The sequence below is a fragment of the Somniosus microcephalus genome, chromosome 3 (assembly GCF_052327205.1).
Source record: "Somniosus microcephalus isolate GS21.2 chromosome 3, FLI_Smic_1.0, whole genome shotgun sequence".
NCBI lineage: Eukaryota > Metazoa > Chordata > Chondrichthyes > Squaliformes > Somniosidae > Somniosus > Somniosus microcephalus.
The window spans coordinates 49,401,442-49,427,517 of NC_140989.1; the positions used below are offsets into that span (position 1 = coordinate 49,401,442).

Sequence of the window (26,076 nt, forward strand, 5' to 3'; positions counted from 1 at the left end):
AAATGCATTCTTGTATTTTCAGTAATCTTTTGATGGTTTTCTTTTATTGTGATTGCCTATTAAAAATCAAAATCCTGAAAAAATCGGATAATTTATCATGTTACACTATCAAATTTACACCAAGCATATTTGACTTCTTCACTCTAGATTTATTTTGGTAATGAGCATATTGGGGAAATTTCTGCAAGTGTAGATACCAACATCAATTTAATACCCTGCCGATCAATTCTAAGTGCATTCTACAAACTTAAAGTTTAAAAGAAAATCTCTTAAAAGTGACAGTGATTGGGGGAAAAGAGCACTTTTAATCAATGTCTTCTCAAATTGATTGCTCTAAAATGAGAATCACAGAAACCCCACAGTGCAGATAGAGGCCATTTCGGCCCATCGAGCCTGCACCGACACATATCCCACCCGATCCCCGTAACCCCTACACCAACACATATCCCACCCTATCCCTGTAACCCCACGTATTTAATCCCCCTAGATGTCCTTAACCTTCACACTAAAAATAGTAGCGTGCTGGAAGTCTAGCATGTTTGGACCTGGCTGGAAAAGACCCACCTGCTGTATCTGGCTGATCAGTCTTTGACTTATGGGCATTATTTGGGTTAGATATCAACATTCTACCTGATTTTGGATGCTGATATCAGTGGTTCAACACAACACAACTATTGTTTGGGATTCCAGCTATTACTCAACATTTTAATTGTTTTTGATTATGACCTTTGTCCTGGATAAGATGTGAGGATGCACTCTCAAAATAATGCCTGGCAGCTGAAGTATACCCACTGTTTATAGGGCCTTTGCATAGTGGCTTTCTGGCAAATTACTGGGGAAAGAATGGCATTGTCCTGTAACATAATTGAGTTGCAAAGACAGTACTTTCTATGGCCTTGTGTTTGAAGAGTGTCATGAGAAATACAGTAATACTCCTTCTTAAAAAAGTCCATTTGTACAATTAAAATTGAGATGTTTAAGTCTTTAGCCAATCCAATCCAAAGCTGTTGAAGTTAAGTTTGAGGTTCTTGCTAAAATTGAAGTTATTAGTTCATTGATCCTCCACACACACACACACACACAATGAGGTGCCCATCCAAATGGTGGATGCTGTTTTTAGATTTTTATTTTATGGTAGCCTCTTGGGCTACGTCATGACCCTAGCCTTTGCTGTACTTGTGTTTTCCCTCCTTCATTTATCACCTGTGGATAGTTGGTGTTAAGGTACTCAACATTAGGAAAAGTTGATCTATTGTTTGCACGGTGCTGTTCTTTAGTAGCTTATAGTCTTGTGTGTGCATGCCCTCTTCTGTGATTTTAAACCTATGGCTGAAAAGTGCTGACGTTCCAGTTGCCGTTGCATCAATGTTCTCGGTTATTCCACAAAATTGCAGCAATACAGATTGAATTTCCTTGTAGTAAGAATAATGAGAAATCCTGTGTGGGAAGACTTTGAATTGATGACTGCAGAAATTATAGATCTTGCCTCCACATTGGTTCACTATCCAATTCTTAGTGACAGCAGGAGAGGAAGTTGAAATTCCAGCATGGGTGTATGCTAAATCCCCTATCTTTACCATATGCAGATTTGGAGGTAGAACATCTTATTGGATCCTCTGAATGAGGATGAAGAATATCTTGTTACTGACCCTACACAGATATGTTTTGATGTATTTATAATGCTTGCATTGCACCAAATATTTCATGTTCTCCCTGAAAACCTTGCTGGAAAACTGTAGATTCTGATTCTTGTAAATTGACCTTAATCCTTCAGAATTTCAGGATATTTTCTCACTTCCAGGTGGAGCTTTGTTAAAAGGCATTGGGAAACATCAGCTGAGATGTATGTAGATCTAAGTAAGGTGGCCTGCAGACTAATTTGGTAGGCTGTCCACAGCTCTATCTCAGCACGGGAGATTTCAGGTCATGGAGTGGGATCCTTATGAAGCTCCCACTGAGAAACCGTCTGGTGAATCGCATGTGAACAGTGGAGCACTAGTGCTTGTACATACAAGCATGTTACAACATTTTGAAGTGTCAATTCGAATAAATGATCCTAAATGACTAGTGACTTATGTAGGCAAATGTCTGAATCTGACTCGACTTCTTCTGAATAGGGATTCTGTTGGTTGTGTAGAGGTGTGAATTAAGCTGCCTATGTATCCATAAACTCTAGTCACTCAGCTTTGGGTTATTGATAAGCCTACGGCAATTTTCTCCTGAATCTATATGGAGTCATTTGTTGGAATTGATAACTCCCTCTGTACTTGGATAAATAAAATCGAGACTAAACATATAATAAATATACGAATCCCACTCTTAATTCAATTCATCAAACTACTTTCTGTCACGATACGTTTGATTAGTTCCTGTCATCAAACATTGGGCTATGTTTGGAACTGGGCATGCATTCCCTATCTATAAACTGCTGTGTGGCCTCAATGACTCTGAAAATGAACATGTGGAGACACTTTGGGGCATCTAATTATGGCTGTAAACAGAACCCAGAGGAGTTTAAATGATCCCTTTAAAAAAAACTATTTAACAAACTTGGTGAAGGACTTGCCAACTGACATGGTAATCTTTCAAAATGGAATACAGGAAACTTTTTTATCCGGCACGGACAGGACCGACGTGATGCCGGTTCATCAAAAATTCCGGATAACCGAACGCTATAGTAAAAGATAGGGAGAGCTGACAACTCCGTATAAAGCAACAAACCCTGTTGCTTAGCAACAACTGTAGAACAATGGCCACAAGTTCCAAGCGTCTCTAGCTTAGCAACAGCTGCAGCCACACCCTTGCACAGCACAGATGGAAGAAGGCAAATACAATATGAAGTAAAACCTACTCCTGCATTTTGCCAGTTAACCGAGATTGCTGGTTATTTAGGTGCCGGTAAATCAAAAGTTTCCTGTATACTAGAAATGGCAATATGTTTGTGATGTGTGGAAATGCCCATAAAATAAATTATGTCCTCTATATAAAAAAATAAAAAAAATCACTTTGGAAATGCTATTACTGTTTGTGGGCCATCTAAATCTAAATGGTGAAAGCTTTGAATTAATGAAAAGGTTTGTGGCTAAATAAATGCTTCGTGAAGGAGTTTGCAATTGTCAAATGCTACATTATTTTAAGAATGAGTATCAGTAGTTATTTTAGCTGGATTTTACTCAAATAACTTAATTTTCCAACTGCTTTGCCTACTTGTGTTGCGACAGCATTTCAGCACGGAGATCAGCAACCAGGTTTTGCTGAGCACAATAGGGTGGGGTGTTGGGTGGTGGAAAGAGAGAACTATTTCCACTAGTCACAGGACTTCAACTTAACATCATCAAAAGAACAAGGCAGAGGTTAATGGCAAAGCATTGTTAAACCATGGAATGCCCTACCAGAAAGTGGTGGAAGCATAATCCAGAACAGTTTCTAAAGGGCTGGATAAATATTTGAAAAAGATTAAAAATGTATGGGGAAAGGGCAATGAAGTGAAATGCTCTTTCAGAGAGCCAGTGCAGGCATAGTGGGCTGAATAGTGGCTTCTTTTGTGATTAAAATTATGTGATTCTAAGTTAATGTCGGAACCTGCACGTAGTTTGAGAAAACAAAAAAACTGTTCTTTCCTATCCTAGGTAAGAGGAAATCTGAGCAGGTTGGGAGGGGCAGAACTAATATATCCACTATCAGCCACTGCATCTGACATATAAACATGATGGCACTCTTTTTTTCTTCCTTTAAGACAACAAAATAATGAACAATCAAGATGCTATTGAAAAGGCTGTTAATAGGGGCCAATGCCTGTACAAGATATCGAGTTACACCAGCTACCCAATGCATGATTTTTACAGGTAAATTTCATGGTCCTTGTACAATTATTACAAAAGTGGGAAAAAAGCCAATTTTGATATTTAACTTTTAATGTCAATTGTATTCTAATCACCAGGTGTCACACCTGCAACACAACAGACCGCAATGCAATCTGTGTAAACTGCATTAAGAAGTGCCATCAAGGACATGATGTGGAATTCATTAGGCATGATAGGTCAGTACTGTATCGGAAACTTTGTGGATAATTAGATGGTGAATATTAGTAGCCATAATTTTTGAACTGGAATTTCTGAGATCCTCTGATTTCTGTATTTGTTGACTTACTGGTATATTTCTGTTCTATATATAATTAATAAATAAAAACTTCTGCCACAATAGTGCTGTTTTCCTTTGAGTAGCTGATGCTGTCTTTTGGGAGTTAGGACAGAGGGTCACCCCCACGTGTTTGAAACTCTCTTATTCCACCAACCTGCTGTTTCTTTTGGGAAGGAAGCTAACATTACACCCCATCAGAAACGGTGGTGTGGAAGGAGACTAGAAAATACACATGGAAGCTTTTGTAAAGGATGAGAAATTTCTGCTCATTAGGCCTCTACTGTGCTCCTGCCTGACATCGAACAGTGCTGAATGAGTTGTTGAACTCCTGAGCCTCTAACTTGCTAGCTGGTGTACAGGTGTGATATCCTGCCGGGACAAGCCTAGCCTTGCACTGCCCAAATTAGTAACGAGCTCTAAAGTGGACTTGTGCCTATTACCCTCTTCACACCCTCCCTGACTGAAGGTGGGAATGGCTTGAGTACAGGAGGTTAGGAAAAAAATTATAAAATAAATTATAAAAAGAAAATATTAAGCGAATAAGGTTTGCAGCTATAGAAATGTCAATTTTACAGCACAGATGCCATTTAGTCCTTTGTGTCTGAGCCAGCTCTACTCGAGCAATCCAAAACCAATCCTCCATCTTTCTCTGCTTCAAATATTTACCCTGCCCTTAACAATGGTCTCTGTATCAACCATCCCTCTGGCAAAGCATTCCAGGTTACAACTTTTCTCTCTAAAAAAAAATTCTCCTAACCCTTCTCTGGCAATTATAAATTGACCCCTCATTACTGACTTTCCAATCATACAAGATGTCTCTGTACTTGCTGTAATAATTTTAAAAACCTCATCTCTAGACCTTCTGTGCTCCAGTGGAAATAATCCCAACATCTTAGTCTCCTTGTACATAGTTTGCCATCCCTGGGATGATCCTGAAGTATCTGTTCTCACTAGCCCTGGTAATTTAACTGTGCTCTTGTACAAATTGATTATCTCTTCACATGCCCATATTTATAAAAATCAAAATGCTATTAGGCATTATGGCTTCATCTACCTGCATCCTCACTTTCAGGGAATTATTTATCACTAGTCATACCAGTATCTCTCATTGCAATGCTTGATACCTATTCCTAAGCAGAGTTCAGAACTTTGTTGGTGTGCTCCGGGGTGTGTCTATCACATTTTCTTCATCCAGCAGCTGTCGTCTTGTGGACTAATTAGTAAATGGCATCTTCATTATGGAGAACCAGTTTAGCTGCTGTCCCTTATTTATAGATACGAGATACCAGTCTTTTATAACCTAAGGCTTGTTTAAATCCATGATGGGCTGAAATGCGCATCTAAGAGTTTGATCTTCAAACCCACACTATATACACAAGTCCACAGCAACTAAAGATGAATGGTGTTTGTACACATTATATATTAAAAAATCTGAGCATAAGTTAATGGTTTACTGGTCATGTATTTGAATTGGGACCCTGCAATATAAGAAACTTATTTTTTTCCCCTTTCATTACAGATTTTTCTGTGACTGTGGTGCTGGAACACTTTCAAATCCTTGCACATTAGCTGGCGAACCCACGCACGATACAGACACTTTGTATGACTCTGCACCACCAATAGAGTCCAATACGTTGCAACACAATTGAGTTTCAGTATATCCTGCCATTCTAATCAACAGTAACTCCATTTGTATAAAAAACACACTCTGGGGTAAAAATATCATTTGCCCAAATCTTCAGGAAGAATGTGTCAGAATTTGTACAGCAGTCGTGTATGTGTGGATGACACTAGAGCCCAATCTCTGGTGTTCTGGCAGTGAAGGAAAGGAGCAATCTGCTAACTCAGGATCAAGAGAAGGCTGGGCATAAATAGCATTACTACAGACTAAGCAGCCAGCAGTGGACTATCCAATCGACAAAAGGCTAACTGTGGTTTTGTACCCTAAATGCCAGCTTGTGAAGCTGTATTTTTCTTTGGACAAGTAGCATTGAAACATGGAGCTTGCAGAAGGACTGTTCTGCTGTTGGACACAGCATACAGAACCACAGGGGGTGTTCTGCAACATCTATGGACAATGGGTACTGATTGGGTTGGTGTATGTATGAAAATGTGATCTAGCACTTCTGCATTTGATTTTTAAAAAAAAAACATTTATTCAACCGAGACAACTGATTTTAATGCTTTTCTCATGTAGCTTTTTTTTGTAATTTCAAGCAAAACCTTATTGTACTTGACTGTGTCCTGTTTTGTTAGCAGAACTAGACTTGCTGTAACTATACTCATGTCCCAGTATCTTAAGTTCTTTCTATGAAAGAGAAAAGAAAACACTAATCAATTGTATCCCACAGCTATTCTGATTTCAATTACAGAACATGGATATGTTCTTTTTAAAGTTATTTCCAGAAGTCAACATTATAACAAGTGCTTTCATGAGACTGAACAGGGATTAAGGGAAAAAACATCTGAAGTGGAAGTACCACTATTTTACCAGTTTAAAAAAGGTTAGATGCCATGTCATTAAAATGTGCATATTGTTACAAAAGTAACTTCTGGACAGTGCCATTTTTGGCAATGCTTCTCCCTGTAATGAAGCCGATAGTATATATACACAGTCTCCCCTCAATAGCTTTTCATTAATGCGTATTGGTGACAGTGGGTAAAAAGCAACAGCTTGAAAGTGTATGCATGTACCATAACATCCTAGACTTAATATATTGTGGAGTATTCAATAACCATTATGTAGATGCTAGGTAACAATAAAAAAGGGTTTAATTTCCTAGGAAGAGAGTCTTATCATTTTAAAATAAACTTTATTAGAACATAATTTCAAATCATCTGTCTCTCAATTAAATCATACACTTGATAGTGTTCAGATTTCACCAATCTTCTTCAGTATTGGCTGTAGAGTAAGTAAGTTAATATTTGGGTCTTCAACCAAAAAGCACATCTCCCTGCAGAAACAAAAGTATTTGAAAATCTCTGCCAACAGGTATATGGATAGAGATTTTAAAAGCAGTAACTACCACCCATATATTTATCTTTCAATTAAAACACATGAACTAAATGACCATGTTTCACCTGCATTAAATCTGTATACTGCACCACATTGAGTGGTTCTTAAAGTAACCTCGTTTAGCTGTCCAGATTTATCTAGTCACTACCCTTTACTTTAACAGATCAGTCTCCATGTCCTACTTTCCTGAAATGGTCAGGACTAACTATCCCTGCAAGTCTCTACCTTTTTTGATTAAATAAGTCTATTGCTTGCTTTGAATTCCCTTGGTACTCCATCCACAATGGAAAAGAACACATTTGCCCTAGTGCATCTTAGCAGGTTGAATCAAGCCTGGACGTGAAGTCCTCTCCTGTCTGATATAAAGTTACAGTTGTGCCCTTGGGGAGCATGGGTTACCATTATTCTGCTGCTGATGAAATTCACTCCAGGACATTTACCATTTCTACTTCAAGTAATTCAGACACTGCTGCAATTTATCTTAATTAACCATCAGATACCTGAAGGCTCACTTGTTCTACACACTTACTTGAAAAGTCTGAAGGAAATGGTAATCCTCTCAAATTCTTTAGCTTTCTTGTGACCTTTTTGAATAATTTCCTCAGGAATGTTTGCAAGTCTTGCTGCATTAAATCCATAACTTTTTGGACAGGCTCCTTTAATAAATTTATACAGGAATGTGATAGTTTCCTGGCTTGGATCTTCACACTCATTCTCAACCATACAAGCCTACAAGTGGTCCACAACAGAAGATACATTAGAGACATGTACAAACAAACTGATACAGCTCAAATCAGGTGTCTCAGATAGACATGCATGCTTTTCATTTGAGCTATGAAAATAATTATGCTTTCCAAATTCAGGAACTTTTTATTAAAAAAAAAGGCCACACATTAAATGCTGTTGGAAACTTGTCTTTCTAGAACATTTCTAACCAGGTGCACATGCAAGTATGAAGCTGCTACAATACTAAATGCCATGCACTTACCATATGCCCTAAACGGACTGCACTGCAGTGAGAGAAATCTTCCACAAGGGAATGGTAGTGGGTAGAAAAGAGAGTGCGGCACTTGATATTTTCAGCAAGCTCCTTCACCACTGCACTAGCTATCGCTGTGCCATCGTATGTTGCTGTACCACGGCCTGGAATACAATTGATATGCTATAGTTAAACATTTTGCTTTAACTGAATATTCACAGCTATACCGCTCAAAAAGGAATAGAAATGATGAAACTAGGACAATCAAACTAGAAAACCTTATTAAAAAAATACAAGTTTCAGACACTGATTTTAATTTGCTGCGTTCATTTATAGGTTCTCCCTTCCAGATCATTTAGTAAATAAACCACTTGGCTCCACTAGAGCAAGAGGTTAGGGTGGGGGGAAAACCACAACCATTTGAATTGGGCACCTGGGCTATCTAGTGAGACAATGAGCATCGTTTGGATGTGTGCAATCCCTCACCAAACAGTTCCTTCACGCTCCCAAGAAAACCTCTCAAGGCTCACGAGTGAATAATGGTCACTTGGGTTCAATGGACATCACAGATTGCACATGCCCGATACACTTCCTGAAATTCTAGTGGAACAGAGTGCTGAATACCCCAGCATACCTTACCATCCCCCAGGAGAAAATATTGAAAGAACATGTAGCACTTTTTATAACCTCAGCCCATCCCAAAACACTTCACAGCCAATTGAAGTGTAGGCAGTGTTAGAATGTAGGGAAACATGGCAGCCAATTTGCACATAGCAAAAATCACAAAACAATGAGATAAAATGACCCAACAATCTGTTTTAGTGATGCCTAGATTACATGCTCAAGTCTTTGGAGTGGGGCTTGAACCTTGACTCGGCGAGTGTGCAAGCACTGATCCAAGGACGACATTAATCTAGATCTCTCTGCACATGTATCTATTTACTCTGCTCACCAATAGCTGGAAAAGTGTTTTGTTTCAATCCATGGGAATGGCCATGGGCACCAGCAAGGGCATAATTTGCTCAATCCAATAGGAATGCCACCACAGAAAATCAGGGAAAAGGGAATTTATATCAGAAATGTTTTTAAAAAAAAATAAATAGGGAGCAGGAATAGGCCACTTCAGCCTGCTCCGCCATTCAATAAGATCATGGCTGATCTTCAACCTGATCTCCATATCCCATGATGCCCCTAGAGTCCAAAATCTACCTAAGCTTTGAATATGTTCAACAATTCAGCATCCCTTTGGGGTAGAGAATTCCAAAGATTCACAAACCTGAGTCCAGCATTGAGAAGGTGGTGGATACTTCAATACAACTAAGTGGCTTGCTAGGCAGTTAAGAGTCAACCACAGAGCTGTGGGTCTGGAGTCACATTTGTTTTAATGAACCGGATGGTAGTTTCACAGTCACCATTACAGATACTAGTTTTTTTATTCCAGATTTATTTAATTGAATTTAAATTCCCCAGCTACCATGGTGGGATTTGAACTCGTGTCTCCAGGCCTCTACTAGTCTAGTAACATAACCACTATGCTACCGTACCTGTACGCTAACTTTGTTTCCTGTACGAGGACACCGACATCTCTCTCAATACCAACATTTAATAGTTTCTCACCATTCAAAAAATAATGTTTTTCTATTCTTCCTCCCAAAGTGAATAACCTCACATTATACTCCATCTGCCACCTTACTGCCCACTCACTTAACCAGTATATATCCCTTTATACAGGCTCCTCGTGTCCTTACAGCTTACTTTCCCACCTAGCTTTGTACTGTCAGCAAACTTGGATACTTTGCACTCGGTCCCTTCATCCAAGTCATTAATATAGATTGTAAATCCTTGGAACATCCCTCTAGTTACAGCCCTCTAGTTACAGCCTGCCAACCGGAAAAAGACCAGTTTATCCCTACTGTTTTCTGGCCATTAACCAATCCTCTATCCATCCATGCTAATAGATTACCCCATGAACCCCTATCTTGCTTAGCAACTTTATGTGGCACCTTATCAAATGCCTTTTGGAAATCCAAATATACGACATCCATTAGTTCCCCTTTATCTACCCTGCTAGTTACATCCTCAAAAAACTCAAATTTGTTAAACACTATTTCCCTTTCATAAATCTCAATGATTAGGCAGAGTCAACATGGTTTTAAGTGCCCTGCTACTTCAATAATGGATTCCAGCATTTCCCCCGACAACTGACGTCAGGCTACCTGGCCTGTGGTTCCATGGTTTTTCCCCCCCCCCCTCCTTTCTTGAATAGCAGGGTTACATTTGCTACTTTCCAATCTGCTGGGACTGTTCTAGAATCTAGGGAATTTTGGAAGATCACAACCAATGCATTCACTATCTCTGCAGTTGCCGCTTTTAGAACCCTAAGGATATAGGCCATCAGGTCCAGGGGATTTGTCAGCTTTTAGGCCCTTTAGTTTCTCAAGTACTTTTTCTCTACTGATATTAATTACTTAAGTTTCTCACTCATTAACCCCTTGATTCCCCACTATTTTTGGTATGCTTTGTGTCTTCTACTGTGAAGACAGATACAAAATATTTGTTTAAAGTCTCTGCCATTTCCTTATTCCCCATTATGTCACCTGTCTCAGCCTCGAAAGAACCAACGCTTACTTTAGCTACTCCCTTTTTACATACTTGTACTCTTATTACAAATCAGTTTTTATATTTCTTGTTGGTTTACTCTCGTAGTCTATTTTCTCCTTTATCAATTTTTTTGGTCATCGTTTGCTGGTTTCTAAAGCTCGCCCAATCCTCAAGCTTACCACTATTCTTCGCAACATTATAATACTATTCTTAACTTCTTTAGTTAGCCTAGCCACGGATGGATCACTTTTCCCATGGCGTTTTTATTTCTCAATGGAATGCACAGGAAACTCTCGATTTACCGGCACCTAAATAACCGGAAATCTCAACCGGCAAAATTCAGGAGTAGGTTCAGGTAATTTTTACTTCATTAGTGGCCGTTCCTGGATCTGTGGTTGTGTAACCGGGGTTCCTGCACCTGTTGCTAAGCAATAGGGAAGCCTGGATTTGTTGCTGTGTACGGGGCTCTCGTACCTTTTACTATACCCCTCTGTAATCCGGACTTTTTGATAAACCGGCACCACGCCGGTCCCATCTGTGCCGGATAAAAAAAAGTTTCCTGTACATTCGTTGAGAATTTTGGAATATTTCTTTAAATGTTTACCGCTGCTCATCTACTGTCATACCTTTTAATCTAATTTCCTAAGCTACCTTAAGCCAACTTAGTACAAAAGCAAGGAAGTTATGATGAATCTTTATAAAACACTGGTTCAGCCACAACTGGAGTATTGTGTCCAATTCTGAGCACTGCACTTTAGGAAGGATGTGAAGGCTTTAGAGAGGGTGCAGAAAAGATTTACAAGAATGGTTCTAGGGATGAGGGACTTCCGTTACATGGATAGAATAGAGAGCTGGGGTTGTTCTCCTTAGAGCAGAGAAGATTGAGAGGAGATTTGATAGAGGTGTTCAAAAAGACAGTAGAGAGAGAAACTGTTCCCATTGGTCAAGAACCAGAGGACACAGATTTAAGGCGATTTGACAGAAGAACCAAAGGCAACATGAGGAAAAACTTTTTTACGCAGCGAGTGGTTAGGACCTAAAATGCACTGCCTGAAAGTGTGGTGAAGGCAGATTCAATTGTGGCTTCCAAAGGGGAATTGGATATGTACCTAAAGGAAAAACAATTGCAGGGCTACAGAGAAAAAGCAAGGGATTGGGACTAGCTGAAGTGCTCTTGCAGAGAGTCGGCATGGGCTCCACAGGCCTCCTTCTGTGCTATAACCATTCTATATTAAAAGATACCCCTCACACCAAATGTAATTGGCTTTATTTAAGTTTAAGACTCTCGTTTTGGACTGAAGTATTTCACTCTCAAACCCAATGTGAAATTCCATCATATTATGATCACGCTTCCCCAGAGGATCATTTACTATGAAATTACTAATTAGCCTGTCGCATTACACAATACAAGATCTAAAATAGCCTGTCGCCTGGGTGGTTCCACACGCAATGTTCTAGGAAATTGTCTTGAATGCATTCCATGAACTCATCCTCCAGACTACCTTTGCCCAGTCCATGAAGATAAAAGTCCCCCACGTTCCCCATCAAGAGCTCAGGATGCCCTCAAACAATTATCCAAAATCAAGTATGAAAGTAGCCAAACTAATTCTACAGACATAAAAACAGAAAATGCTGGAAATACTCAGCAGGTCTGTGGAAAGGGAAAGAGTTGACGTTTCAGGTCGATGACCCTTCATCAGAACTGGAAAAAGCTGGAGATGGAACAGGTTTTTAAAGCAAGTGCAGGGGCGGGGAGGGGAGAAAAGAACAAAGGGGAAGGTCTGTGATAGGATGGAAGGCAAGACAGATTAAGAGACATTAAGAGATGGTGCAAGGCAAAAGGAGATGGTAATGGGAGAAGTTAAGAAACAAAAGATGGCTCTAGATGAAGTGTAAATGGCACTGGCAGAATGAAAGACAGCTGCCATTTTCCTCAACTGAGGATTCCCCTCTACTGTGGTTGACACAGCCCTTGACCGTGTCCATTCTATTTCCCGCACTTCTGCTCACCCCTTCCCCTCCCACCCGGAACCACGATAGGGTTCCCCTGGTCCTCACCTTTCACCCCACCAGCATCCACACAACGGATCATCCTCCGCCATTTCCACCACCACCAGTGTGATCCCACCACCAAACACATCTTCCCCTCACCTCCCCTTTCAGCATTTCGAAGGGACCGCTCCCTCCACGACACCCTGGTCCACTCCTCTATCACCCCCAACACCCCTTCCCGTTCCCCTTCGCCCGGCACCTTCCCGTGCAAGCGCAGCAAATGTAACACCTGCCCTTTTTTACCTCCTCCCTTCCCACTGTCCAGGGCCCCAAACACTTTCCAGGTGAAACAGCGATTTACTTGGACTTCTTGCAATCTAGTATCCTGTATTCGCTGCTCACGATGCAGTCTCCTCCACATTGGGGAGACCAAACGCAGATTGGGTCACTGCTTTGCGGAACACCTCCATTCAGTCCATACGGGTGACCCCGAGCTTCTGCGCGCCTGTCACTTTAGTTCTCCACTCCACTCCCACCTCACCATCCTCGGCCTCTTACACTGTTCCAATGAAATTCAATGTAAGCTCGAGGAACAGCACCTCATCTTTCGATTAGGCACTTTACAGCCTTCTGGACTCAACATAGAGTTCAACAATTTCAAACCATAACCTCGGCCCCTTTCCTCCCCCATTAATTTTTTTCTCTCACATGGCAGCTGTCTTTCATTCTGCCAATGCCATTTACACTTCATCTAGAGCCATCTTTTGTTTCTTAACTTGTCCCATTACCATCTCCTTTTGCCTTGCACCATCATTCCCTTTGTCCCTTAATCTCTCCTGCCTCCCATTCTATCACAGACCTTCCCTTCTGTTCTTTCCTCCCCCCCCCTTTTCCCCGCCCCTGCGCTTACTTAAAAACCTGTTCCATCTCCAGCTTTTCCCAGTTCTGACGAAGGGTCATCAACCTGAAACGTTAACTCTGTTTCTCTCCCTACAGATGCTGCCTGACCTGCTGAGTATTTCCAGCATTTTATGTTTTTATTTCAGATTTCCAGCATCCGCAGTATTTTGCTTTTGTAATTCTAGACAGCTTGATCTGGAATGGTGATGGATTTGTACAGGTGACCACAAAATAACCTCAACAGTCAATGCATTTTCATTAAGTTTATTTCTATTCCTCAGCCGTTTCCCCGCGCCGCCTCATCAACAACTCCAATCGCTCCCCTATTTTCCCCCAACCACAGTTCCAAAGTGTGTCTTTCAATGAACGGCACACCCTGAAGACGGTGACCACAGCGGCTTTTGAGGATGCCAGAGTGGTAGTTTTGGGAAGCTTCTCTCCTCACTGAAGAAACATGTGCAGCCTCACAAACCAGAGAAAACGCCATTTTAAATGCTCAGTGTATTCACTTCACATTTGTTCATAGATTGCTCACTAGGAATTTCACTCGCCAAATTCAAATGTATACAAAAGTGCACCAGCTCCTTAAATATGCTTGAACACAGTCACAGATTTATCACTATGATGATCAGATACTCGGAAACCTGGCAAAACAGTTAAAGAAGTAGATCCAAACATTACCTAATTCATCCAAAAGCACGAGGGAATGCGGTGTTGCATGCTGCAGGATACTGGACGTCTCGCTGAGCTCCACAAAGAAAGTGCTTTCACCTGCAAGAAAGATGTTTAACGTCATTTCAGATGCTGCTGCACAACCTCCATGCCCTACATTCCGACTGAAAGATTACTACATTTTACTTCATTCCTCTGAATACTGCTTGGTAAGGAAGGAATAAATCAAGTCTACTTAGCTTTTTCCAGCCAACGTGTTGGGGGCAAAGGTTGGTTAACCAGCTTCCTCCCAACAGGTATTTATGCCAATAAGCTCACAAATCCAAATGCAGTAGTTCTTACCCATTTTCTTTAGCACAAGTAACCTGCTCTGTATGAATCGGTGCCATCTCATTTATGCCGATTTTAATCATTCAGGTTGGCCCTCGTGAACCGTGCATCCCCGTCAATATTAGTTTCCTAGTCAGATTGTCGGCAAACAGATTCTGGCAGCTTCCACCAAGGACCTGAAAAACTTACAGAAGTAACACGGCTACATCTTTGACTGGAGTACGGAATTCCTTACAGGGATAAAAGTGCGTGGGTCCATTTATGCCCTCTAGGGAACCAAGTACAGATGTGTTTGGGCTGCTGAAAGTAGTTATTAGCTACAGATTTTCCCTCCTTTACTGTCATCAGTGCCCTCAACTCAGCAGGCCAGAATTGCAAGCATCTGTGTTTTGTAGGCCTTCGCTTTAGCCACAATAAACCGGAGAAAATTCTGGGTAGAACTGCTCGCTGTGCATTTCTGAAACAAATTTTAACAACTGCAAACATTGGATAGCAATTTGGGAAAACAATTTTTGCACCTTTTTATAAAAACAGTCCAGATATCTTTTCTTACCCGACATGATTCTATCAGATGCTCCCAAGCGTGTGAAGACTCGGTCAACTGGGTTAAATTTGCAGCTTTCAGCAGGCACGTAGCACCCCAGCTGAGCCATGATGACCAGTAGGCCAACCTGGTCATGGGTGGAGGCCGGGGGGGGGGGGGGGGGGGGGAAAGAAAGAGAAAAAAGAAAAATCAGCTTCCAGACCGTGGTACAGTTTAACACCAAACTGGAAAACCCCCTTCAGATTACTTCACACACACCTCCACTCTACATTCCAGAACATTGCAATTCTGTTCAATTTATACATGTGAATTGCACGATACTAGTCATCAATTCTTGCATTATTCTAATCTACAAAATAGTTTCTTTTCCCTTGTCCTTTTGGAAAAAATATTAGTTTAGGTTCAAAATTCAGCCGCGGCTTACACTCTCGCCTCGGAGTCAGAAGGTTGGTGGGGGGTGGGTTCAAGTCCCAATCCAGAGATTTGAGCACATAATCCAGGCCGACACTCCCAGAGCAGTACTGAGAGTGTGCTGCACTGTCGGAGGTGCCGTCTTTTGGAGGAGACGTTAAGCCGAGGAGACGTCTGCCCTCTCAGCTGGACATAAAAGATCCCATGGCACTATTTTGAAGAGGAGCAGGGGAGTTCTCCCCGGTGTCCTGGCTAATATTTATCCCCAATCAGCATCACAGATTATCTGGTCATTTATTTCACTGCTGTTTGTGGGACCTTGCTGTGCACAAATTGGCTGACGCATTTCCTACATTACAACAGCAACTACATTTCAAAAGTGCGTCTTTGGCTGTAAAGTGCTTTGGGACGTCCTGAGGTTGGGAAAGGCGCTATATAAATGCAAGTCCTTTTAATTTAAAGTGTACAGAATGGCGGTAGGTAACGGTGTCTCTCCCACCTGTCTCATGAGTGTAGATTTGCCACCCATATTGGGGCCTGTTACAAGCAGGCAGGAAGCCTGGTTGTTACTGTGACCATCTTCCAAATCTTCAGCGTCCTTGCAGCCAATGACCACATCATTAGGGATGAAATCCCCAAAAAAGGTTTTTAAAACGCACGGGTGGCGCGAGTGTCTAAGCTCCAGGAACGGTTGGGTATCCTCGTCGCCAAGCATTAAGGCAGGTCTGCACATTGGCCCCTCTCCGCTCTGACTGTAGTGTGTTAGGCTGATCAAAACATCTGCAAGATTAAAAGAACCATGAGAGAGTGCTGACAACTTTATTGAAGGCTTATTTTGAAGAACTGTGAAAAGCACCTGCCAGTACAATTAAAGGTTTGGTTCTTCCAAATTTCAAATCATTCCTGGAGACAGTATTTGATCTGTATTGAAGTGCTGGCAGAAATTTGAAGAAATGATTTAAAGAGCATCACACAGGAATCGACTCGTGTACCAATAAGCCCAGTGACCAGTTTCATTCCAATGCCCAGCAGCAAGTCTTTCGATTTTGCTTGATCAGAACATTTGCAGGCACCAGGGACGCCTTCTCGTCGGGAGGTTTAGAAGCTCTGGGGCAATGTGGATGTGACTGAAGCTCCCAACCATTCACAAGCTCTTGAAAATGCTGGAATTGCACTCAAGTGACTTCCCTTTGGAAGATGCCTGTGCCTTTTGGCCGGGTGGGAGTGGGGAAGAGAGACTGGGTGCCAGCAGGCAAGTGGGTGAAATATAGAGCAGAGGGAGGTGAAGAAACTAGTGGGTCAGTGTAATTGATCGAGAACACAGCACAAAGGGTGGATTTCAGGACAGCATTTAACAGAACATGGACTGACAAATAGGCACAAAATGCAACTCTGATTTGTGGCACGATAATAAATGCTCAGAGCTCATGCAGCTAGTTTACTTGTATTAAGCATTTTGTGGGGTGGTTGATGGTGAAGGAAGCTTGACCCAGAACAAGTTTACAGGCAGGCACTTTGGATTAATTTCACAGGTTTCTAACCAGCAAAATATTCACATCACCGTACGCTTAGCGGAATCTCAGCAAGTCAACTCCCTACGGAACTGTCCAAAAGTGGTCAACTTAAAAAGGGACTTCTCCATATTCTGGTGAGCCTTTGGCTTGCACCGGGTGTCCCGGAGCTGGGAGATGCATCAACTGTTGCCGAGCTAGCCGGCGAGGCCGGCCACCAGCACTGGGAGCAGTGCAACATCTGATCCACTGCTTCACAGCTCACCACCCCAGCAAAACCACCAACTGCCTCTGCTGCAGTGATCTCAGCAGAATTGCCAAAACCAAAAAAAGAGAGATTTTCTTGCAGACTGACTTTCAAATCATGGAGGTTCAGGAGCTTTAACGCTCAAGGAGATGGAAAGAATCAGCGGTCAAGTCAGCGACCAGGGTGGTGGTCGAGTTGGCAGAACATTTCAGAACAGGACTTTCAGAACACAATTGATTAGAGGGGCGATTGAGAGGCGAGGTTCCAATGTATTTAGAGCACAGTATTATATTGAAGACATCTCCAATCTTTCACTTATGTTAATGGTTGGAATATTTTCCCCGCCAAGCAGCAACACAGCTGATGAATAAATTACCAGGGAAGGCAACTGCAGCGACCTAAAAGAGACAATTAAGCAGAGACAATTACAGTCCACTCCTCTTTTTATATAAAAAAAAAAAAAAAATTCAGATACTTTTGAATTAAGCACAAAATTTCCATATTTATGTCACTTAATTTTCCAAGCACAAAAAAAAACCAGCTGAATTATCAGGAGTATGTTGCAGATGAGTTTCTGGAACAAGAGGAATATAGTGAGATGGCAGCTAGGTGGGGTTAATTGTTCAACAAAAGGTTTGGCTTGCTGGGCTGTGCAGCCTTTTCCGATGCTCCGTCATGGGACTGGTAGGGTTTATTCATAAAATGAAGGCTCACACAAGAAGTTCTTTAAGCTCGGATTATATTAAAAAGCTGCTCGAACATGAACCATGCCCAGCCCCCGGTCACATCGAGTGGACCAACAGTCACAACAGCAAGCCCACCATGCGAGAAGCTACCTTCACACCGGGGTCTGGTGATGGGTGGGAGAGTCGGCAGGAGTGTACAGCTACATTCTAATCAGCCTGCCTGCAGGTTAAGTGGCAAGCATGGTAGGGCAGCAGCCAGTCACACAACGGTAGCACCAATACTAATGAGAGCTGTGGTAGGATAGCAATATTAGCAACTGTAGAGTCAGACACCAATTATGGAACACAGCTCCTTCAGTTCAGAATTGAAGGCTCCTCTACCCATTTCTGCCAGTCCCTACTTCAAGCACAGAGTGAGGTGGGGCAGAAGATTTATACATTATGGATGATTTTCCCAACCATTAAAAGCAGGCGGTTAAGAAGGCAAATGGTATGTTGGCCTTCGTAGTGAGAGGGTTCAAGTACAGGAGCAAGGATGTCTTGCTGCAGTTGTACAGGGCCTTGGTGAGACCACACCTTGAGTATTGTGTGCAGTTTTGGTTGCCTTATCTGAGGAAGGATGTTCTTGCCATGGAGGGAGTGCAGCGAAGATTCACCAGACTGATACCTGGGATGGCAGCCATGACAGGGCTGTAGAGAGGGCTTTAAACTAACTAGTGGGGGGGGGAGGTTCCTAGAGAGCAAATAATAAAAATGACAAGAGAGAAGGTCATAGACTTAGGTAGCAGAGGGGAAATTAAAAACCAGAGCGTGTCAGGAAGGGGCAGAAGGTATGGAGTAAAAGGTAAAGTAATAAAAAGGGCAAAAGCAGGAACTGTCACAAAACATATTTGAAAGTTCTCTATCTGAATGCACGTAGCATTCGTAACAAAATAGACGAGTTAATGGCACAAATAACTACATATGGGTATGATCTTGTGGCCATTACAGAAACATGGCTGCAGGGTGACAATGCCTGGGAATTAAACATACCAGGTTATTTAACGATCAGGAAGGACAGGCAGGAAGGAAGGGGAGGTGGGGTGGCTATGTTAATAAAGGAAGGGATCACTAATACAGAGAAATGATATTGGGTCAAAAGATCTGGATAATGAAACAGTTTGGGTGGAGGTAAGGAATAATAAGGGGAAAAAAACACTAGTGGGCGTAGTCTATAGGCCTCCGAACAGTTGCAACTCTGTTGGACGGAGTATCAATCAGGAAATAGTTGAGGCTTGTAATAAGGGAACATCTATAACTTTGGGGGATTTTAACTATCATATTAATTGGACAAATCAAATTGGGCAGGGCTGCCTTGAGGATGAGTTCATTGAGTGTATTAGGGATGGGTTTCTTGAGCAGTATGTAACTGAACCGACCAGGGGGCAAGCAACCTTAGATCTGGTCCTGTGCAACGAGACAGGATTAATTAAAAATGTCCTAGTAAAGGATCCCCTTGGAATGAGTGACCATAACATGGTTGAATTCCATATTCAATTAGAGGGTGAGAAGGTTGGATCTCAAACAAGCGTGCTAAGCTTGAATAAAGGAGACTATGAAGGTATGAGAGCGGAATTGAGTAGAGTGGATTGGGAAAATAGATTAAAGGGTAAGATGATACATGATCAGTGGTGTACATTTAAGGAGTTATTTTACAACTTCCAAAAAATATATATTCCACTGAGAAGAAAAGGGTGTAAAAGAAAAGACAGCCATCCGTGGCTAAGTAAAGAAATTAAGGATAGTATTCGACTAAAAACAAGGGCATATAAGGTAGCCAAATCTAGTGGGAGGATAGAGGATTGGGAAAACTTTAAAAGACAGCAAAAAATAACAAAAAGATTGATTAAGAAAGGGAAGATAGATTATGAAAGTAAATTAGCAAAAAATATAAAAACAGATAGTAAGAGTTTTTATAGTTATATAAAAAGAAAAAGGGTGGCTAAAGTAAATGTTGGTCCCTTAGAGGATGAGACCGGGAAATTAATGGTGGGAAATATGGAGATGGCAAAAAACACTGAATGAATATTTTGTATCAGTCTTTACAGTAGAGGACACTAAGAATATCCCAACACTGGACAAACGGGGGGCTATGGGGGGGGTGGGGGAGGAGCTAAACACGATCAAAATCACTAAGGAAGTGGTACTCGGTAAAATATTGGGACTCAAGGCGGATAAATCACCTGGACCTGATGGCTTACATCCTAGGGTCTTAGGGAAGTGGCGGTAGGGATTGGATTGCAGATGCATTAGTAATAATTTTCCAAAACTCCCTGGATTCAGCAAAGGTCCCGGCAGACTGGAAAACTGCTAATGTAACACCCTTATTTAAAAAGGGCAGTAGACAGAAGGCTGGAAACTATAGACCGGTTAGCCTAACGTCTGTGGTAGGTAAAATTTTGGAGTCCATTATTAAGGAAGCAGTAACAGGACATTTGGATAATCATAATTTAATAGGACAAAGTCAGCATGGTTTTATGAAGGGGAAGTCATGTTTGACAAATTTGCTGGAGTTCTTTGAGGAAGTAACATATAGGGTGGATAAAGGGGAACCAGTGGACGTAGTGTATTTAGACTTCCAAAAGGCATTTGACAAGGTGCCACACAAAAGATTATTGCTTAAGATAAAAAATCACAGGATTGGGGGTAATATTCTGGCATGGATAGAGGATTGGCTATCTAACAGAAGGCAGAGAGTTGGGATAAATGGTTCATTCTCAGACTGGCAATCAGTAACTAGTGGTGTTCCGCAGGGGTCAGTGCTGGGTCCCCAACTCTTTACAATCTATATTAACGGTTTGGAGGAGGGGACCGAGTGTAACATATCAAAGTTTGCAGATGATACTAAGATGGGAGGGAAAGTAGTGAGTGAGGAGGACATAAAAAACCTGCAAGGGGACATAGACAGGCTAAGTAAGTGGGTAGAGATTTGGCAGATGGAATACAATACTGGAAAGTGTGAGGTTATGCACTTTGGCAGGAAAAATCGTAGAGCAAGTTATTATCTTAATGGCAAGAAACTGGAAAGTACTGAAGTACAAAGGGATCTGGGGGGTCCTGGTGCACGAAACTCAAAAGGTTAGTATGCAGGTGGAGCAAGTGATTAAGGCGGCCAATGGAATGTTGGCTTTCATTGCTAGGGGGATAGAATATAAAAATAGGGAGGAATTGCTTCAGTTGTACAAGGTATTGGTGAGACCGCACCTGGAATACTGCATACAGTTTTGGTGTCCATACTTAAGAAAAGACATACTTGCTCTCGAGTCAGTACAAAGAAGGTTCACTCGGTTAATCCCGGGGATGAGGGGATGGACATATGAGGAGAGGTTGAGTAGATTGGGACTCTACTCATTGGAGTTCAGAAGAATGAGAGGCGATCTTATTGAAACATAAGATTGTGAAGGGGTTGGATCGGGTGGATGCAGGGAAGATGTTCCCGATGATGGGTGAAACTAGAACTAGGGGGCATAGTCTTAGAATAAGGGGCTGCTCTTTCAAAACTGAGATGAGGAGAAACTACTTCACTCAGAGGGTGGTAGGTCCATGGAATATGCTGCCCCAAAAAGTTGTAGAAGCTACATCATTACATAAATTTAAAACAGAAATAGACAGTTTCCTGGAAGTAAAGGGAATTAAGGGTTACGGGGAGCAGGCAGGAATTTGGACACGAGTCTAGGTTCGGATCGGACATGGCCCTGTGGGTAGCAGAGCGGGCCCGGGGCCGTGTAGCCTGATCCTGCTCCTATTTCGTGTGTCTAATTCTGTTAGATTCAGGAGATGGTTCGGTGATAGTTGATTGGCGGTTAGGATCAGATCAGCCATGATCTTATTGAATGGCGGAGCAGGCTCGAGGGGCCGATTGGCCCACTCCTGCTCCTATTTCTTATATGAGGAGAGATTGGGTCGATTGGGCTTATACTCGCTGGAGTTTAGATGAATGAGAGGGGATCTCATTGAAACTTATAAAATTCTAACAGGACTAGACTAGATGCAGGAAGGATGTTCCCAATGGTTAGGGAGTCCAGAACCAGGGGTCACAGTCTAAGGATAAGGGGCAAGCCATTTAGGACAGAGATGAGGAGGAATTTCTTCACCCAGAGAGTGGTGAACCTGTGGAATTCTCTGCCACACAGGGCAGTTGAAGCCAATTCATTAAATATATTCAAGGAGTTAGATATATTTCTTAAGGCTAAAGGGATCAAGGGATATGGGGAGAAGGCAGGGACAGGGTACTGAATTTGGATGATCAGCCATGATCGCATTGAATGGCGGAGCAGGCTCGAGGGGCCGAATGACCTACTCCTGCTCCTATCTTCTATGTTTCTATGTAAAAGCGCAAAAAGACCTTTACCTTTCACATTCAACCCAAGAATGAGCTTGGATCATCCAGGACAAGGGCGCTATTAAAATGACTGAGGCAACACTTCACTTACCAAGAACAGCAATGCAGTCCACTGCTGCCTGCCAGTCTTTGTAGCTCTTGTCAAAGTTGTAAAAAAGCCTCCTCATGCAGTCTTGAAGAGCAGCGTCTCGCCTCTCTTCAGCATTGCTCATTGTATCCAACAGCCTTTCAACCTGCGTTGTCCAGTAACGCTTGTAGCCTTTTTTGGTCGATTTCAGCTCGTACTCCTCTGGCACATGCCGATCGGCAACACTTTCGGGAACCTCCAGTTGGTACCGGTTTTTGGCAGAGCCCCAGTAAACAACACTTCGGCACCCGAGCCTCTTGCGCTGCTTTTCCAAATACTCCTGGAGGTTGTGGTCAGTCTCCTTGATGTCAGCGAGTGCCTGGTCGTAATCTGGGTCAAAGCCTGCTTTGGGAGTAATTACTCCAGTGTTTCTCGCCTTCTGGTGGTCAAAGGCAGTGTCCCACCTCTTCAACTCTGCTGACAAATCTGGAAAGAGGCCTTCGGTGGCACTTCCCTTCAAGCTTAATATCTGTTTAAGTAGCCTGGACTTGAAGCCATCAACAGACGGTTCAATAATCTGGAGCACCTCCTGGAAGACTTTGAACCCTTCCAGAGCAGAGAGGAAGTCTGCAATCTTCTTTTTACTGTAGGTGGTCTCTTCATACAGCACGGCCCGACTGTCAGGATGGTCTTTACTTTTCAGAGGCGATCCGATGCTGTGAATCCGGCTGAGCAGCCGCTCCAAGTCCGGCAATTTCTTCAACAGCTCAATGATCTCCGTAACCTTGTCCGGCACGGCCATCAGATCCTCAATACTGTTTAATCGATCCTCGATCGCCAGGGGATTACAGAGGGGGGCACACAGCCACTGCTTTAGTAGCCGTTTGCCAAAGTAGGTGCAGCAGTTGTCCAGCTGCTCCAGCAGCGTGCCCTCGGTTGTGCCGTTGGTGCCATTTTGCAAGATCTCCAGATTGGAAAGTGTAATGCCGTCTAGGACCAAGCGCTGCCGGCTTCGGACAAAGCGGCTGCTGGACATTTGCGTTCTTTCAATGTCAATATCCACGGGAACATACTCTTCAAAGTTTGCCATTGACAAGAGCTCTTGGTCAACAAGACATCTCTTCAGGTAGAACACACAGGCCCCAAGTGCCGACAAGGCAAGCTCGTGGCCTTCGCCTGGAGTGAGCCCCAACGAGTCAGCCTCGGACACCATTCCTTGGATAACAGGAGGCAAAGGAACACCCGGGTCTTTGTGTTTAGTTTCGTTGAAGTAGCCCTCCTCAGCTAGAACTTTGAGTGTTTTAGTCGCATCCCAGAACTGGGACCCCGACTGCAGACCTTCCTGCATGGCAGAGACCAGGCAGCCTTTCAGAATCTTCCTGGTCTCCAGCGATGGGTTGCCCCTTTCAAACAGCACCTGCACCGGCGTGTAGTGTGCCACCAGAGTCCGGAAACGTGAGCAATGCCGATCGTCCTCAAACTGGCCCGTGTAAAATTTGCCAACGGACGTGTCAACGAAACAGACGCCGTACAAGCGATACTGGCCCGACGAGTCAGCGTTCACCTTCTCCTTCACGCACAGGAGATACTTGTTGCAGCTTTCCAACGGGTTGCCATCCAAGACGCTGTACGTCTGCGTTCCCTTTGTAATTATCCGACACACTTCTCTTCGGACAACCCGGTCAAACTTGGTGGGGTGTGCCAGTGACTTGCAGCGTGCCTCCATCATATCGGGGGTCTCGGTCTGCTCCACCCTAGCCACCTTGTAACCTTTCTGAACCAGCACATCGGAGAAACGGCCAAAAGCAATCTCGGGGAAACCCGAATGGGCCCAGCTGCCCTTCATAAACATCAGTCCCAGCTCATTAACAGCTATGACAGCGTCCATGTGGTAGAGCTCGTAAAACTTGCCAACTTTATAGAAAATCACACTGTCAAACATCTGGGATTTGAGCTCCCACCATTTCCGCATGCCCGGGGTGCACTTGTACTGGAAATCATCGGGCACATATAGCGAGGAATGGTCGTAGTCAGGATCAGCTTCCTTGCGTCTCTTGGCATCCTTCCTCTTACCAGGTTTCAGCCACTCCAGCTTCTCGTGGTCCCACGTTGCCGCTGGTGCAGGGCTGCCTGAGGCACCTCCGTTGGACTGGCACTCGAACGTCTCCGGTGCAGAAAAGGCAGACAGTCTAGACTTTGTGCCCGAGGACACCGCCGCTGCTCTCCTCGGGGTTTCCAAGGGGGAACTGGAGGCGTTTTTTGCTGTGGCCGGGGCGACGGGCGCTCCACGTTTGCGCTTGAAGGGAGTCTTCACCGGACTATCTGGGTCAGTATCCGTGTCGGGCTCGCTGATATCTTTCTCGTCGACACCGCTGCTGCATTCGTCACTGCTCCCCTCCTGCTGGTCGGGTTTAAACTCATCCTCCGAGCTTTCAAGGTCGCTATCAGACTCCACCACGATCCGCCTCCTTTTGGTCTTGACACAGGATGAACGTGTTGCCCTTGACGATCGCTTCTTCACTTTCTCATCCTCACTGTTATTTTCTTTATCTTCCTCACTCACTGTAGATTGGTCAGCTACCTGGAAAACAGGATTTTAGATTTACCCAATTCTCTCATTTTTTCCCCCTCCCCAAACAGGTTGGGGGGCCTAGCTGGCTGGCAGAGTGTCACCACCTCCGGGCGTGAAGTCTGAATCCAGCCCAGACTAATGTGATAGAAGCTTTGTCTCGGCTGGGAGCAAGAGTCCTACTGGAAGTGAGCTTAGACAGCACGAATCCAGACCCAGCTCCCAGTGCCCCACACCGGACCGAATCCAGACCCAGCTCCCGGTGCCCCACACCGGACTGAATCCAGACCCAGCTCCCAGTGCCCCACACCGGACCGAATCCAGACCCAGCTCCCAGTGCCCCACACCGGACCGAATCCAGACCCAGCTCCCGGTGCCCCACACCGGACTGAATCCAGACCCAGCTCCCAGTGCCCCACACCGGACTGAATCCAGACCCGGCTCCCAGTGCTCCACACCGGACCGAATCCAGACCCAGCTCCCAGTGCCCCACACCGGACCGAATCCAGACCCAGCTCCCAGCGCTCCACACCGGACCGAATCCAGACCCAGCTCCCGGTGCCCCACACCGGACCGAATCCAGACCCAGCTCCCGGTGCCCCACACCGGACTGAATCCAGACCCAGCTCCCAGTGCCCCACACCGGACTGAATCCAGACCCGGCTCCCAGTGCCCCACACCGGACTGAATCCAGACCCGGCTCCCAGTGCCCCACACCGGACCGAATCCAGACCCAGCTCCCAGCGCTCCACACCGGACCGAATCCAGACCCAGCTCCCAGTGCCCCACACCGGACCGAATCCAGACCCAGCTCCCAGTGCTCCACACAGGACCGAATTCTCCTTCATCTGGTAGCTTAAGGCAGAGAGGTGAAAGAGATGGCTGCTGTGGGAAGTGGAAATATTCAGCCTTGAGCACTGAAGGGAGAAGGGAACTGATAAAAGTGCCCTTATTAAGTTGGGGCTAATGCAGTTTGAGTAAAGCGAACTTTACAAATTGCGATGTCACTACTTGACCTGCAAGTCTTCAC

General features: G+C 43.6%; 2 protein-coding genes across 5 annotated transcripts in view; one reads left to right on the plus strand and one right to left on the minus strand.

The window, feature by feature from the left end:
- fbxo11b (F-box protein 11b) overlaps window positions 1–6,920 on the plus strand; it is a 153,061-nt gene extending 146,141 nt beyond the window's left edge. For all 4 annotated transcript variants that reach the window (XM_085980364.1, XM_085980365.1, XM_085980366.1 and 1 more), the window contains exons 21-23: window positions 3,737–3,845; window positions 3,941–4,039; window positions 5,660–6,920. In XM_085980364.1, the coding sequence (XP_085836490.1) occupies window positions 3,737–3,845; window positions 3,941–4,039; window positions 5,660–5,789 (338 nt within the window). In that variant the 3' untranslated portion in view covers window positions 5,790–6,920. The remainder of the gene's footprint in view (window positions 1–3,736; window positions 3,846–3,940; window positions 4,040–5,659) is intronic.
- A 13-nt stretch (window positions 6,921–6,933) lies between these two features.
- On the minus strand, window positions 6,934–25,073 carry msh6 (mutS homolog 6 (E. coli); the record flags this gene model as incomplete). Its single annotated transcript, XM_085980363.1, has 7 exons — window positions 6,934–7,094; window positions 7,686–7,885; window positions 8,145–8,299; window positions 14,310–14,399; window positions 15,184–15,301; window positions 16,085–16,365; window positions 22,502–25,073. Coding segments are annotated over 7 exons (3,498 nt in total), but the record flags the coding sequence as incomplete, so codon positions are not given.
- Window positions 25,074–26,076: the final 1,003 nt, after the last annotated feature.